The sequence below is a fragment of the Mauremys reevesii genome, linkage group 3 (assembly GCF_016161935.1).
Source record: "Mauremys reevesii isolate NIE-2019 linkage group 3, ASM1616193v1, whole genome shotgun sequence".
Taxonomy (NCBI): Eukaryota; Metazoa; Chordata; order Testudines; family Geoemydidae; genus Mauremys; species Mauremys reevesii.
This window is the reverse complement of record NC_052625.1, coordinates 10063931-10077143: the sequence shown is the minus strand read 5'-3', so window position 1 is coordinate 10077143 and position 13213 is coordinate 10063931. Positions and strand designations below refer to the sequence as shown.

The 13213-nt window shown below is 40.0% G+C and overlaps 1 protein-coding gene across 2 annotated transcripts in view; it reads right to left on the bottom strand.

The window, feature by feature from the left end:
• Positions 1-13213, bottom strand: part of PLCB4 (phospholipase C beta 4) — a 407328-nt gene that overhangs the window by 3099 nt on the left and 391016 nt on the right. For both annotated transcript variants that reach the window (XM_039530679.1, XM_039530678.1), the window contains 4 exons: positions 9152-9253; positions 4970-5027; positions 4275-4361; positions 2002-2038 (listed from right to left, as the gene is read on the bottom strand). In XM_039530679.1, coding sequence (XP_039386613.1) covers positions 2002-2038; positions 4275-4361; positions 4970-5027; positions 9152-9253 — 284 coding nt within the window. The remainder of the gene's footprint in view (positions 1-2001; positions 2039-4274; positions 4362-4969; positions 5028-9151; positions 9254-13213) is intronic.

Below are 13213 nucleotides of genomic sequence, written 5' to 3'. Positions count from 1 at the left end.
CACACTTACCTATTTTGCAAAAGTACATGTGGGTTTGTGTAGGTGCTATCGATGTACCCCTCTCTGAATAGTTAGCTCTGTGCATCACATTTTGTATACTCAGCTAATTATGATAATACCAAAGGCAACTGTATTAAATATTATAAATGCCCTGTAATTGCACTTTACGTTCCTGTGACTTTAAAATTTGAAATAAATTAAATAATTTGTAAATGAAAATATGGAAACATAACATTAATAAATGAATCAATGTGCACAGCCTTTTCTGAAATACTAGAACTGACTTGCTGTGTTCACTCAGTGTGTGAAGTCTGCAAGAGAAAATTAAATTCCAACTAAAATGCAAACTCTCTGACACAGCTTGTATTTATTTCTCGGTAACTGACATGTCTCTCTGAAGTGCTAATATGGTCCCCAATACCTGAGCACCTCACAGTCTTCATCCTCCCAACATCCCCGTGAGGAGGTAGTAATGCTATTCCCATTTTACAGAGGGGGAACTGAGGCACTGAGAGACTAAGGGCTTTCTACATCAACATATAGTTCACAGAAAGCTGTGGTGTGAATCTACCTGACACTAGCCTGCCATGGACTAACTGTCCAGGTGGAGCCTGCTGATGCACCTTAGTCATTTCATATAGGACTAGCTCAAAGCACATTAGTGAATTGTTAATAGGTGTCAGCGGTATTCACCTAGACAGTTTGAGAGCAGCAGGATAGTTTCATACCCCAGCTTGCCACAAACCAAATGATCATGTAGACAGGTCAGAGGTGACTTGTCCTTGCCCATGGTCACACAGGAAGTCTCAGGCACAGCAGAGACTGGAACCCAAGGCTCTCAAGTGCTAAGCCAGTGGTTTACTACTGGACCATTCTGTATCTCATGAGCAAACCCTTGTAACTGCTTTGCAGATTAGTTTAGCCAGAAGGGGGTAGCTGTAAAGTGAATTTAGTTCAGAATAACCCTACACCATCTGGCCAGGCTGCCTGTTTTTATCAACCGACGGTCAGTCACTGCATTCTGAAGCCAACACATGAATAGGATACTTGTAGATGAGCTTTTTGGAAGTAAGTACTTGGAGTCAATACGAATTCACGTAGTTAATGGGACTTATGCGTTCAGCTTGCATGGTGCTTTATGCCCTCATCTTCAATGGGATTTGAGGGTACTTAGCACTTCACAGGACTGAGTGCATCAAGGATAGAGTGCTGGCTGCCAGCTAAATTAATGCTTTGTATAAATGTCTATCTCTAACTCAGTATAGTTACTGTAGATGTGGATAAACTAGGTTTGAGGATGGGACCCCAGTAAATTATCGACTGAAGATTTAAGCAGGTCATTAAATTCAGGCAAAATTCCACAACTGGATGTTTAAACCTAACACAAATATTTTACTGCTGTTGAGAGAAGGGGTGAATATGAGTGATGGTTATTAGGAAGCTATAACAGGACAGCTACAATAGTGTGATTAACAGATTCCTTATAGCTGGAAGCCTCTTTTCTTTAGCCACTAAAAAGCTATTTCTAGCTATCTAATATATTTCTAGCTATTTTTAGTGTGGCATTACTTTTATTATTCTTATGCTAATATATGTGGAAAATCTGGCTTTGTCTGTCTATCAGCATTAGCAGTTAGTCATATATATGTCAACACTAAAATAGTTTCCTTAATCAGTAGATGCTTCTTAGTTAAAAGACATGCTTGAAATTCTAAAGTGTGTCTAACTACTGATAATATAACAATACAAATCATTCTTTAAGTTTCCTGTCCTTGTTACTATAAGAATGTATCTGTGGGTCTGAGATGCTAAAGCATAAAATACTCTTACTATGCCAGACTCTTAAATATTTAGTGTGCATAAATATTATTAACAGTGTGTTCATTATGTTAATGGTACTTCCCAATGGTTGCATTTAAAAAGAATACTCCAGTGAGAATGATTTAATTTAGAAGGAAAGCATATTGAAATAGTAGCTTGCTTATTATAGATCAATCCTACCTTGTGTTTGAGACACTGCATGACAGGATTTCAAAAGCTGTTTGTACAAAAATAATAATGTCAAAATTGAGTAATACAACAAGAAGCAAATAAAATGAATGAAAACTGAAGAGAGATTGAGGAATGAATGCAAGAAAAGAATACATAAAACAGAAGTCTAATAAATGTGAATGCATGATATATATATATAATAATAATATTTTATGCTGAAGTGTGTTTCCACTCATAGGTGTATTATTCTGCACTGTACATCTGCTATGAAAGGTATCTCCACCAGTATGACGTGGAAGGGATATTTAATACCTTGAGAAGTTTTGACCCAGTGCTCTGGGCCTGATTCTCCTCACGCTCATACTAGTGTTCATTACAAGTAAATCCACTCAAGTCATGGAGTTACATCAGTGGGAAACCAGCATGACACCAGAATCAGTCTCAGAGCCTTTTATGATAACTCTGTATGATAAATTCCATGCAGAATAATTAGCACTGAGGCAACTTTCTAAGGATGAGAAATCAAACACTCAAAAGTAAGGAATTACAGAGTTTAAATTAAAAGCTCAGCCCTAATCCTGCTCTCTTGTCTTTATATTGTGCTGGATCTAAAGACTTTCACTGACTTAAGTAGGCTTTGGATCAGGCCCTTAATCTTTCTATAGCTTTGTACGTTATTTTGTCAAGTAGTACAATTTACACTGCAAGGGAATTGTCTGAACCAATCAGATTGCAGCAATGCTACAGTCAGTGTAGCACAGTTACATATTTTTTCTCATGCATTCACACTGTGCACTCTGATTAGCTGTGTGTGTATGATGGACATTGCTGGATTCAGACCACTTTGTGCTAGACGATAGAGGAGGCAACTGGGGTGGAAATTATACCTCCCTGGAGTGAATCTAGCATAGTGCATGTGCTTTATCAGCAGAGTTCAAGGTCTGGAAAATTTAGTGAAAAATGTAGAAAATAAATTCATAAGCCTTGAAAGTGACAGCCACTACGTCCAACCTTTAGTTCTCTCTCGCCTTACTGGGTATGTACTTGCATAGTCCACCCTTGAGTTCCTACTTCACTGAGGCTCACCTCGCAATTGAGCTTGGATGATAATTATTGCTCAGCTGGCTGCTCCTTGCAGCAGGGGGAATCACTAAGGAAAAGAGTTTTCCACCAGGAATAAAATTTGATTTTTTTTTTTAAAGATTACCGCCAGTTTTCAAGAATATTATTTTCTTCTTACTAGCAGAAAGTAACATGGTATTTTAACCAGAGAAGGGCGAACTGGTTCTGATAAAACCCTGGAACTGTCACCACTTTTTAGAACAGGACCCAAAACCAAAACCTTTTGAGGTTTTGAGCATTTTTTTCACTCCTATTTTCCATCTAGTCCTGGAAACAGAAGTGCCAAAATACTAAGAGAAAAGGTTTTCTTGAGGGCTGACTATGAATGTACTGGAATTCTGGGAGCCTTCCTACCTAACCTTCCAGTCTCATGAGGTTTGAACAGGTTGGAGGATGAGCTCTGGATAAGCGGCCAAGTTTTAGATGGTTATCTGAACCGAGTCAGAATTCCTACTGTTTGAAGTCCTTCCAATCCTACATTTTCAACTCCCAAAAAGGTGAACGCGCAAAAATAAAAGCTGTTTGGAGCTAATTTCACCGGTGACTCACACTTGGAAGAACTAGGGGTAGGTCTGCACAGCAACTGGGAGGTGTAATGCCTAGTGTAGGTTTGTACACACACACACACACCCTGTTTGAGCTAGCATCTAAAAATAGCAGTGTGGCTCTGGCAGCACCAGGTGTAGCTCAGGTTAGCAGCCCATGCTGCTTCAACCACAGAGCTAGTGGATGTACATCTGCCCAAGCTGGGAATCACACTTCCCAGCTACAGTGTAGATGTACCCTACAGATGGAACTGTACTCTCTTAATTTAGTAACTCACTGTCAACTTGTGGAACTCCTTGCTTGAGGAGGTTGTGAAGGCTAGGACTGTAACAGCGTTTAAAAGAGAACTGGATAAATTCGTAGAGGTTAAGTCCATTAATGGCTATTAGCCAGGATGGGTAAGGAATGGTGTCCCCTAGCCTCTGTTTGTCAGAGGGTGGAGATGGATGGCAGGACAGAGATCACTTGATCATTACCTGTTAGGTTCACTCCCTCTGGGGCACCTGGCATTGGCCACTGTCGGTAGACAGGATACTGGGCTAGATGGACCTTTGGTCTGACCCAGTACGGCCGTTCTTATGTTCACTGTCTTGTAACCCTTTCAAATAAAATACCTGCTCATTCTGCTTCTCCAAGACTTCTAGATGCTCAAGCTGAATTTTTCTCAACTGATCCATTTCCTTTGACTGCTTCATTGCTAGCTACAAACAAGAGAAGAGAATACAGGTGACGTGTATCACAAATTATTTTTTAAAAAATGGATAAATAGTTTCCAAAGAATATTATTTATTGGCTGGTGTTCACAGTGCTATACAAAACATTAGAAGGAGGCATAGTCTCTGCTCTGGATAGTTTACCATTTAACAGATCTAAAATATATACAACAGTAAACTATTTTAATTCAAACATCATACTAAGGAGTTATACCTGCTTTGCACATGTTACTTAAATGTGATTTTAAACTCTGATTAAGATTTTGACTTGAATTCGATAGAAAACAGTGACAAAAATCCATTTTCGATATCCATTCAGATAAAATGCCCACAGATTTCAGTCAGAATTTAGAAGTTCAAGAGTAGGCCCTGGGTCAGCTTGCTGGTGAAGAGAGCCCTTGAAATTCAGTTTGAGAATGACCCTGAGTCTTAGTTTCTCAAGTTAGTAGAAATCATCACTGTCAGTGAGCTACAGTAACTGAAGGGTACGTTTTCAAAATGCTGTGCAGAAGCTGGGTGTACATTACTCAAGAGGTGAGATTCCTGCCAACAAATCACATACACACACTTTTGTTTCTTAGCAAAATTATACTTACCCTTTTTCTCTCTTCCAGAAACTTTTTAGTGTTGCTGCTGTTTAGTTCTCTTACTCGCCTATAAAAAAATAAATAAATAAAGGATATTGTGCTTGAGGATTTATTAAGTCCAAGAACCAAAACCACATATCTGAGTCAATGATAAGGAGATAGATAACTTAGCGGCTTATTTTGCCACCCTTTATGCAATACCTTAGACTCTGAGTAGCTCCACTGAAGTCAGTGGGACTAAATTGCAGAGCAAGGCCCTACTCTGGCCTTACGTCTTTACATTATATCCAATGTTTCTGGCTATCTTGGATGCTGTGACTAAGAGTTGGAAGAAACGGACCAAGATTGTTGCAAACTAAGTCTGCCTTGATCCTCAGTCTAGAGTGAGCCATTTAATTGAGGAGTTTATTAATCCATTTGCAGTAGTTTATATTGACCATCTTCTAACAGGGTTTAACACTTATTAAAACTCATACTGATTATCATGAATAAAAAGACATTTTAACTAATGCTTCACATGGTGCCATTCATAGATTCCAAGGCCAGAAGGTACCATTGTCATCATCTAGTCTGACTTCCTGTAGCACAGGCCATAGACCTTTCCCAAAATGGAGATCTTTTAGAAAAAATCCCACCTTGATTTAAAAATTTTGAGGGATGGAGAATGTACCACAACCCCTTGGTAAATTGTTCCAATGACTAATTACTCTCACTGTTAAAAATGTAGGCTGTATTTCCAGTCTGAATTTGTCTAGCTTCAGCTGCCAGCCACTGTGTTCTGCCTTTCTCTGCTAGACTGAAGAGCCTATGATTAAACATTTGTTGCCCACGTAGGTCCTTACAGACTATAATCAAGTCACCCCTGAGCCATATCTTTATTAAGCTAAATAGATTGAGCTCCCTGAGTCTAGTACTATAAGGCAGGGTTTCTAATCTTTTAATCATTCTCATGGCTCTTCTCTGAACCCTCTGCAATTTATCAACATCCTTCTAGAATGGTGGGCTCCAGAACTGGACACACTAGTCCAGCAGTGGTTGCACCACTGCTGAATACAGAGGTAAAATAACCTCTCTGCTGCGGTTTGAGATTCCCATGTCTATGTATCCCAGGATCACATTAGCTCTTTTGGCCCTAGCATAGCACTGAGAGCTCATGTTCAGCTAATTAGCGATCATGACTAAGGCTACAATTTAATCATGGGTATTTTTAGTAACAGTCATGGACAGGTCATGGGCAATAAAAAAAATAATAATTCACAGCCCGGGACCTGTCTATGACTTACACTATAAATACCCTGACTAAATCTTGTGGGGGCAGGAGACTGCTGCTGGGGGGGTTTCCCCAGGGGTACTGCTATTCGGGGGGGGGGTGAAGAGGCACCCCAGGGGGCCACTGCTCAGGGGGGATGGGACTGAGAGGCTGCTGTTTGGTGGGGCAGGGCCAGCGGCACCAGCTGCTGGGGGCCGCTGAGCAGTGGCTGGTCTGGCCACCCCCGGGGCTGCTACTCAGGCCGGTGCGGCTGGCTGCAGGGCTGCCCAAGCGGCTGGCTGCAGAGCTGCTCCAGCAGCAGCCGGTATGGCTGTCCCCGGGGCCACCTGAGCAGTTGGTCCTGGAGCCACCTGCTTGGGCAGCCCTGGGGTCAGCCACACTGGCTGCTGCAGAAGTCACAGATGTCATGGAACGTCACAGAATGAGCTAATAGTCATTAATACGTATGAATATGCCAGCCGATAGAGTAAGCACAACCTGATATTTTGTGGGTAAGGAAATTAAGTTTGGACGTGGAGGGTGGGCACAAACCATCATGTTTAGTCAGTCAGTTGTAGTCAGGTTTTAAGGTAGTTTCTCTTGGGTCTTTCTATAGCTTTCTAGTTCTCTGGCTTCTCTTAAATTCTTCGTCTTCCACTTGAGAACTGAGGAACCTGGACCACCAGACTCCTTTGGCATGCAAGAGGTGAGACTGGTCCTTTGTCTCGTACCACCAGGTTACAAGGAAGGGTGTGAGTGTGTTAATCTAGGAAGTTTTATAGTAAATAATACCACATGTGCCTCTAGAACAATATTAATTCCTTGTTCATTCTGATTATTTTCCCACCGGATTACTATTCCATTTATCTCAATACAAGTCTATAAGGCTGTATTTTTGCTCTCAGCATGAATGTCCTTGTCATACATCCCAAGGGTCTTGCAAAACTCTGTGTAGCCTGATTCTGGATCAAGAACCTTATTATATTCTGATCATATTAACTGGCGAGCCTATAACCCATATTATCTAAGCAATAATATTCATGCCCTTAAATCAGGCAACAACATTCAGCCGTATTAAAACACATATTGTTTGCTTGTGCCCAGTTTGAGTCACTGATGCGTCTTCTTCCTTATTTACCACTCTCCTAATTTTTGGGTCATTTGCAAACTTTATTAGTGATGATGTTATGTTTTCTTCAAGGTCATTGATAAAGATGTTAAATAGTATAGAGCCAAGAACCGATCCCTGAGGGATTCCGCTGGAAACAGACCCGCTCAATTATGATTCCCTGTTTATAGCTGCATTTTGAGACCTATCATTTAGCCAGTTTTTAATCCATTTAATGTGTGCCATGGAACATTTTATAGTGTTCTAGTTTTTTAATCAAAATATTGTGCAGTACCAAGTCAAATGCCTTACAGAAGTCTATTATGTCAACACTATTACCTTTATCAACCAGACTTGTAATCTCATCAAAAAAAGATAAAATTAGTTGGACAGGATCTATTTTCCATATTTTATAGTTATATAAATAAAAAGAAAGTATGTAACTACTGTTTACATATAATACACATTTGTAAAGTGCCTTTCATGGCAAGAATTCTAATGAGCTGACACAAAATAGTTGAAAGATCTGAATTAGACTAATTGCAAAAGTCTGAAAAAGAGAAGTGTCTTCAGCCTATTTTTATATATAAACACAGCTTAAGTAATTTAATGTCATTAGCAGAAGGTTTTCATAAACCTGGAACATGATTACCAAGGGCTCTGGGAACTGCTGTCTCCAGTATGTACTAGAAATCTGTAAAACTCCACTGCTCATTCAGAAGGAACAAGTTCAAGCCGAATTCAGGGGAGGCGGTAGAAGGTGAAAATGTTCAACTATTTAGCAAGTCCAAAGCCGTATGGAAACCTTGAAGGCTCATGGGAAATCATCATACGAACATTGCTTCTACCTGTGTATTCAGGATACCTGAGATTAAAATGGAATTTTAAAGAGCTACAAAACTGCAGCCCAAACTAGGGGGAAAATGCAAAAAGCTGTCACTGAAATCGGTGCCTCTGGTCTCCCAAGTCTGGAGCTCAGACTTCAAAACTAGGGATGGCTCTCCCAGATGTGCAGTGAAGACATGCTGACTGGCTTTTTAGCTTCAGCTGTGGTCTGGTCTAGTGGGGCTTGGAGCCCCGCGAACAGGGAATATTGGTCAGGTTTCTAAGACCAGTCAGCACCAGGTGAATGAGGAAGCTGTGGTTCAAGGTTGGAGGATCAATACATGAATGATACTACGCTGTCATCAGAAAACAGCCCTAGCTCCTTTACCCCTCACACCTTTCTTTGGCCTCCCCCCCCAAGCTGGTTTTTCCCCACTAATCTCACACCTATCCCCTTTTTCCCCCATAACCTTCCCTTCTGCTCCCTCTGGAATGCCTGTTCCATCTCTCATCCCTGCCAGGAGTGGGCAGGGGTGAAGGCCATGGGATGCCTTTTCATTGATCCATTTCCCATTCCCCTAGTAGCGCTACCTCTCCTGCTTCTCTGAATCCAAAGATAACCCAAAACTAGACCCAAGTCTTAACATTGCCTTCTCAGTGCATCTTAACAACATGCAAAAGTAACTGTCACAAGTGATACTGCAAAGCATTTAAAGGGGAAAAAATGGATCAGTGAATAAAAACTAAGGTCCTAATTCTAGAAACACTTTCACACATGCGTAACTTTATCCGTGTGATTAGTTCCATTGTAGTCAATGACACTACTCGTTCACTCCTTTGTTAGTGTTTCCAAGACTGGGGCCTAAACTATATGACACACACACAGAAAATATATACAGCATAACAATTAGAAACACAAGCCATTTCCCACACATCGAAGCTTACTTTAGTCAATGTGTGCACAGATCAATCAATTATACCACCTTTCATAGATGGATCTGACACTTACCTCTCCCTTTCAGCCTTATTTTTGATAGATTTATCCTGGCTTATGGCTTTGCTGTTTTCCATAGAAATTTTAGCCTGGTTGGCACGCATTTCCTTGCTTTCCCTAGGGAAATACGAACAAAATAATTATAAACTGAAATGTGATAGTTAATGGTCGTTAAGGTAGCTTATTGATACCTTTCTATATAATGGCTAAAGTTGTCCCTGAAGTATTAAAGAAGTAGAAAGAACGGACTATATAAAGAATGTCTTCTTCCTACTGGACTGTATGTTTGAACAAGCACTTACAAATCTCAGGAGGCTATAAAGAAAATTTGAAGGAATGGTTTTAAGCATTTTACACTTTGAATTACACAGGCTACAAAAATACCATACTGTCTCTGTAGTTTAGAACATTTGACTGAGTAAGAGCTATTATCAGTAATTTAAGAAATGTGACTTGCCTTTTAAAACTGCACAATAAATTTACAAAAACTCTGTGCAGAGAATGTATGAGGAGAGGACGAATAATATTAACATTTGCTAGTTCTGGCATATCTGTCTGATTTTTATGATTTGGTGTTGTAACTTCAACTAGTGTTTGGTATAGGTTGATGAAGTTATAGAAAAAACACTTGCAACACAAACAGCACAGATGACAAAACTGAGTTAGAAAAACAAGACTAGGTGGCACTTTTAAAAGTGCTCAGCTCCAGCCTAATTCTGCTTCCACTGAAGTTGAAGGGAATTTCACAGTGACCTTAATGGGAGGAAAGTTAGGCCAGCACTGAGCGTTTTTTTTAAACGCTACCTAATGCTCCTATTCCGAGTAAATAATATAAAGACTACTTGTTTGCATGAATATTCTAATTTATCTTCAGTAAAGTAATAGTAATAAATATTGCAGTAACATCCAAAGGATGCAGCTAGGATCAGGGTCCTATTATGCTTGGTGCTAGACCGCCCACAGGAAGTTATAATTCCTGCCCCATAGACTGTACACTTCAATCTGTAATAATTCTAATCCACTCAAGAATTTCTTTGCTTCTAACCGGAGGATCTCAAAGCACTTTATCAACAAAAGACTAATTAAGTTTTACTTTACCCCTGTAGGGTAAGAAGTTTTCTTCTGCATTTTACAGATGGGCAAACTAATGCACGTATAAGTTAGTCAACTTTCTCCAAGGCACACACGCATTCTGTGGCCGAGCGGCTGCTTTTTCTTTCCCACTGCAATGTTTTATTTGTGACACTACAGCCCTCGCCACCTCCACTGACTGACATCAGAGAGGATCAGGACTTGAAGTGAGGAATTGCAGCAGGAATGGATGAGTTCCTACTGCAAGAAATGTTTCACACAAATGTCTTCAGTAACAAAAGAGGTCAAGAGAATTAGGTAACCTATGGTATGTGTACATTAGAGACACAATTTTTTCATAGAATCACAGAATATCAGAGTTGGAAGGGACCTCAGGAGGTCATCTAGTCCAACCCCCTGCTCAAAGCAGGACCCATCCCGACAGATTTTTACCCCAGTTCCCTAAATGGCCCCCTCAAGGATTGAACTCACAACCCGGGGTTTAGCAGGCCAGTGCTCAAACCACTGAGAGGTATCAGTGAATGTTCAAGTACAGTACAGATAAAAATGATTGTACATTAATAGCTGGTATTTTAATTTTTTTTGTAAGTACAAAAGGGGAGGAGTCTGACAGGAAAATATTGCTAAACTGCTTGCAGGTAGTGACATACTTCCAGAAAAATCATTTATATTTAAAGTTTACTAACTATCCTTTCAATTTCAAATGTTTTATTGTCTGTGAAAGGCACTAACTACTAATGAATGTTATTTTACTTTGCACCTTGCTTACTGCCACACATTTTCATTCAACTAAAAGACTATTAATGAAGACGCAGCATTTACTTCTCCAAGGCTTTATATTATGAAACATTTCTTAATGATCAATACAATATCAATACAAAACTCAAAGCAGTGGTATTATAGCAACAATAAGATACAATACAGGCATGTCTCATCTTATGCTGGGGTTACGTTCCGCTGTCAGCATGTAAAGCGAAAATCATGTATAGTCAAAATTACATTGACTGTAATGGCAGGCGGAATCACCGTACTACAGGTACAGTATTGAAACTGTTATTTTTCTTTTTTGTTTTGTTTTTGTGGACCATGCAAAGCTGAATTTGTGCATGTTAAATGTGCATAAGATAAGACTCGCCTGTATACTTGAGATATTTTTCATTCTATCTAGAGCACTTCTTATGCATACAATCACAATACCTAATAAGTATTTATTTTCTGTCTTAGGTTTGAAAGCACGTAAAAGCACACTGTCTTAACAACAGTTATGGAATAATTCATTTTTTATTTATAGTGCTTTATGGGTTGTTATATAAAATTAATAATTTTATACAGAAAGCCGTTAAGGGGCATAATTCTCCCTATGCTGCAAAATGTAGTATATTGGAAGGAAGTAACATCCACTAATATGTATCATCTTTATCTTTTCCATGACAACTATGCACAAGCTTAGCTAAGTGCACTGCTGACAAATTGGGAACAAACGAACTGATATTTTAGTATATCAGAAAATACACTTCCCCTTGGAATCAATAGGAATAATTTGTTTCTGGGACTAAGGGTATGTCTTCACTACCGGCTGGACTGGCGGGAAGCGATCGATCCAGCGGGAAGCGATCGATCCAGCGGGAAGCGATTTATCGCATCTAGTCTAGATGCAATAAATCGACCCCCGAGCGCTCTCCTGTCGACTCCTGTACTCCAGCTTGACGAGAGGCGCGGGCAGAGTTGACGGGAGCAGCAGCAGTTGACTCACCGCGATGAAGACACCACAGTAAGTCAATCTAAGTACATCGACTTCAGCTAAGTTATTCACTAGCTGAAGCTGCGTAACTTAGATCGACCCCCCCCAGTGTAGACTAGGGCTTAGAAGATCAGATCAGGCACTGACAGCAAAACATGCTGCCATATGGGATGCAGGTTTGAATCTAAAGCTCATCCCTTGCATTAACATCCAAAGGGCTGGACCAGGATCTTATTGTGATAGGTGCTATATCTGCCCCTAGGAAGCTACAGTTCCTGCCCCAGAGAATTTGCAATCCACTCTGTAATAATTTTGACCCACTCAAAGAATTCTGTGCACATCTCTAATGCTTCAAACCTGAGGCTCTCAAAGCACTTTACAAACAAAATTAATTGAAGTCCACTGAAGTCAATCATCATATTATCACTATTTTATCCTACTTAATACAATTTGATGCTTTCTGAATACTGCTCCACTCAACTGCTGATCTCTCCCTGTTTTAAAAAAATACTTTTCTTTTTCTCTCTCTCTGACTCATTACTAATACATTTTAGTTAACCTTGCATGTATTTTAGTCAGAAATGTCAGTTTGACTCCCAGATTTTCTGATTTCTCATGTGCTCCAAACACTGTCTCTCTAATTCAGTAAGGTTAAATGGACAGAGCCAAAGGCAGCTAGACTTTCCGAGAGCCATCTGAGTTCTCATACATCCTGGAGCTGGATAGCGCCCCCTGAATGTGCAATGGCAATCTGCAGATTGAAGTTATAAGCATTTTTTTGTTTTCTGCTTTCTTCTTTGAATCCGGTCAGTCCAAGCTTGAGCTGTAATTGCTTTTTCCACCACAAGTGGAAAACGTTCGACTTTCCAGCAGATATCTGCATCATTTCAGATTACCGAGCTCTCTACTACTACTCCGTACACTGTCTTGATAGCTATTCAGCATGTCTCATTACTCTAGTTAATAAAGAGGCTGAAAGAATAGCATGCTGTCAACTGCCCCTTCTGTTCTCAAGATGATCCTTTATTTATCACGTGTCTTGCTCAGCTGACTCTTGGAGGTTACATATACTTCATGTATTCTATATATTCTACAAGGGATGAAGCATGAAGCCCCTTTTGGGCATTATGATCAACGATTTAACATTTCACATTCAAAAGCATTCTGGTTTGTGGACATGCAGGAAAATCCCCAGTCTTTATACAAACGGGTTGGGTAAAAATCCCTGGGTAAGTGATGAACAC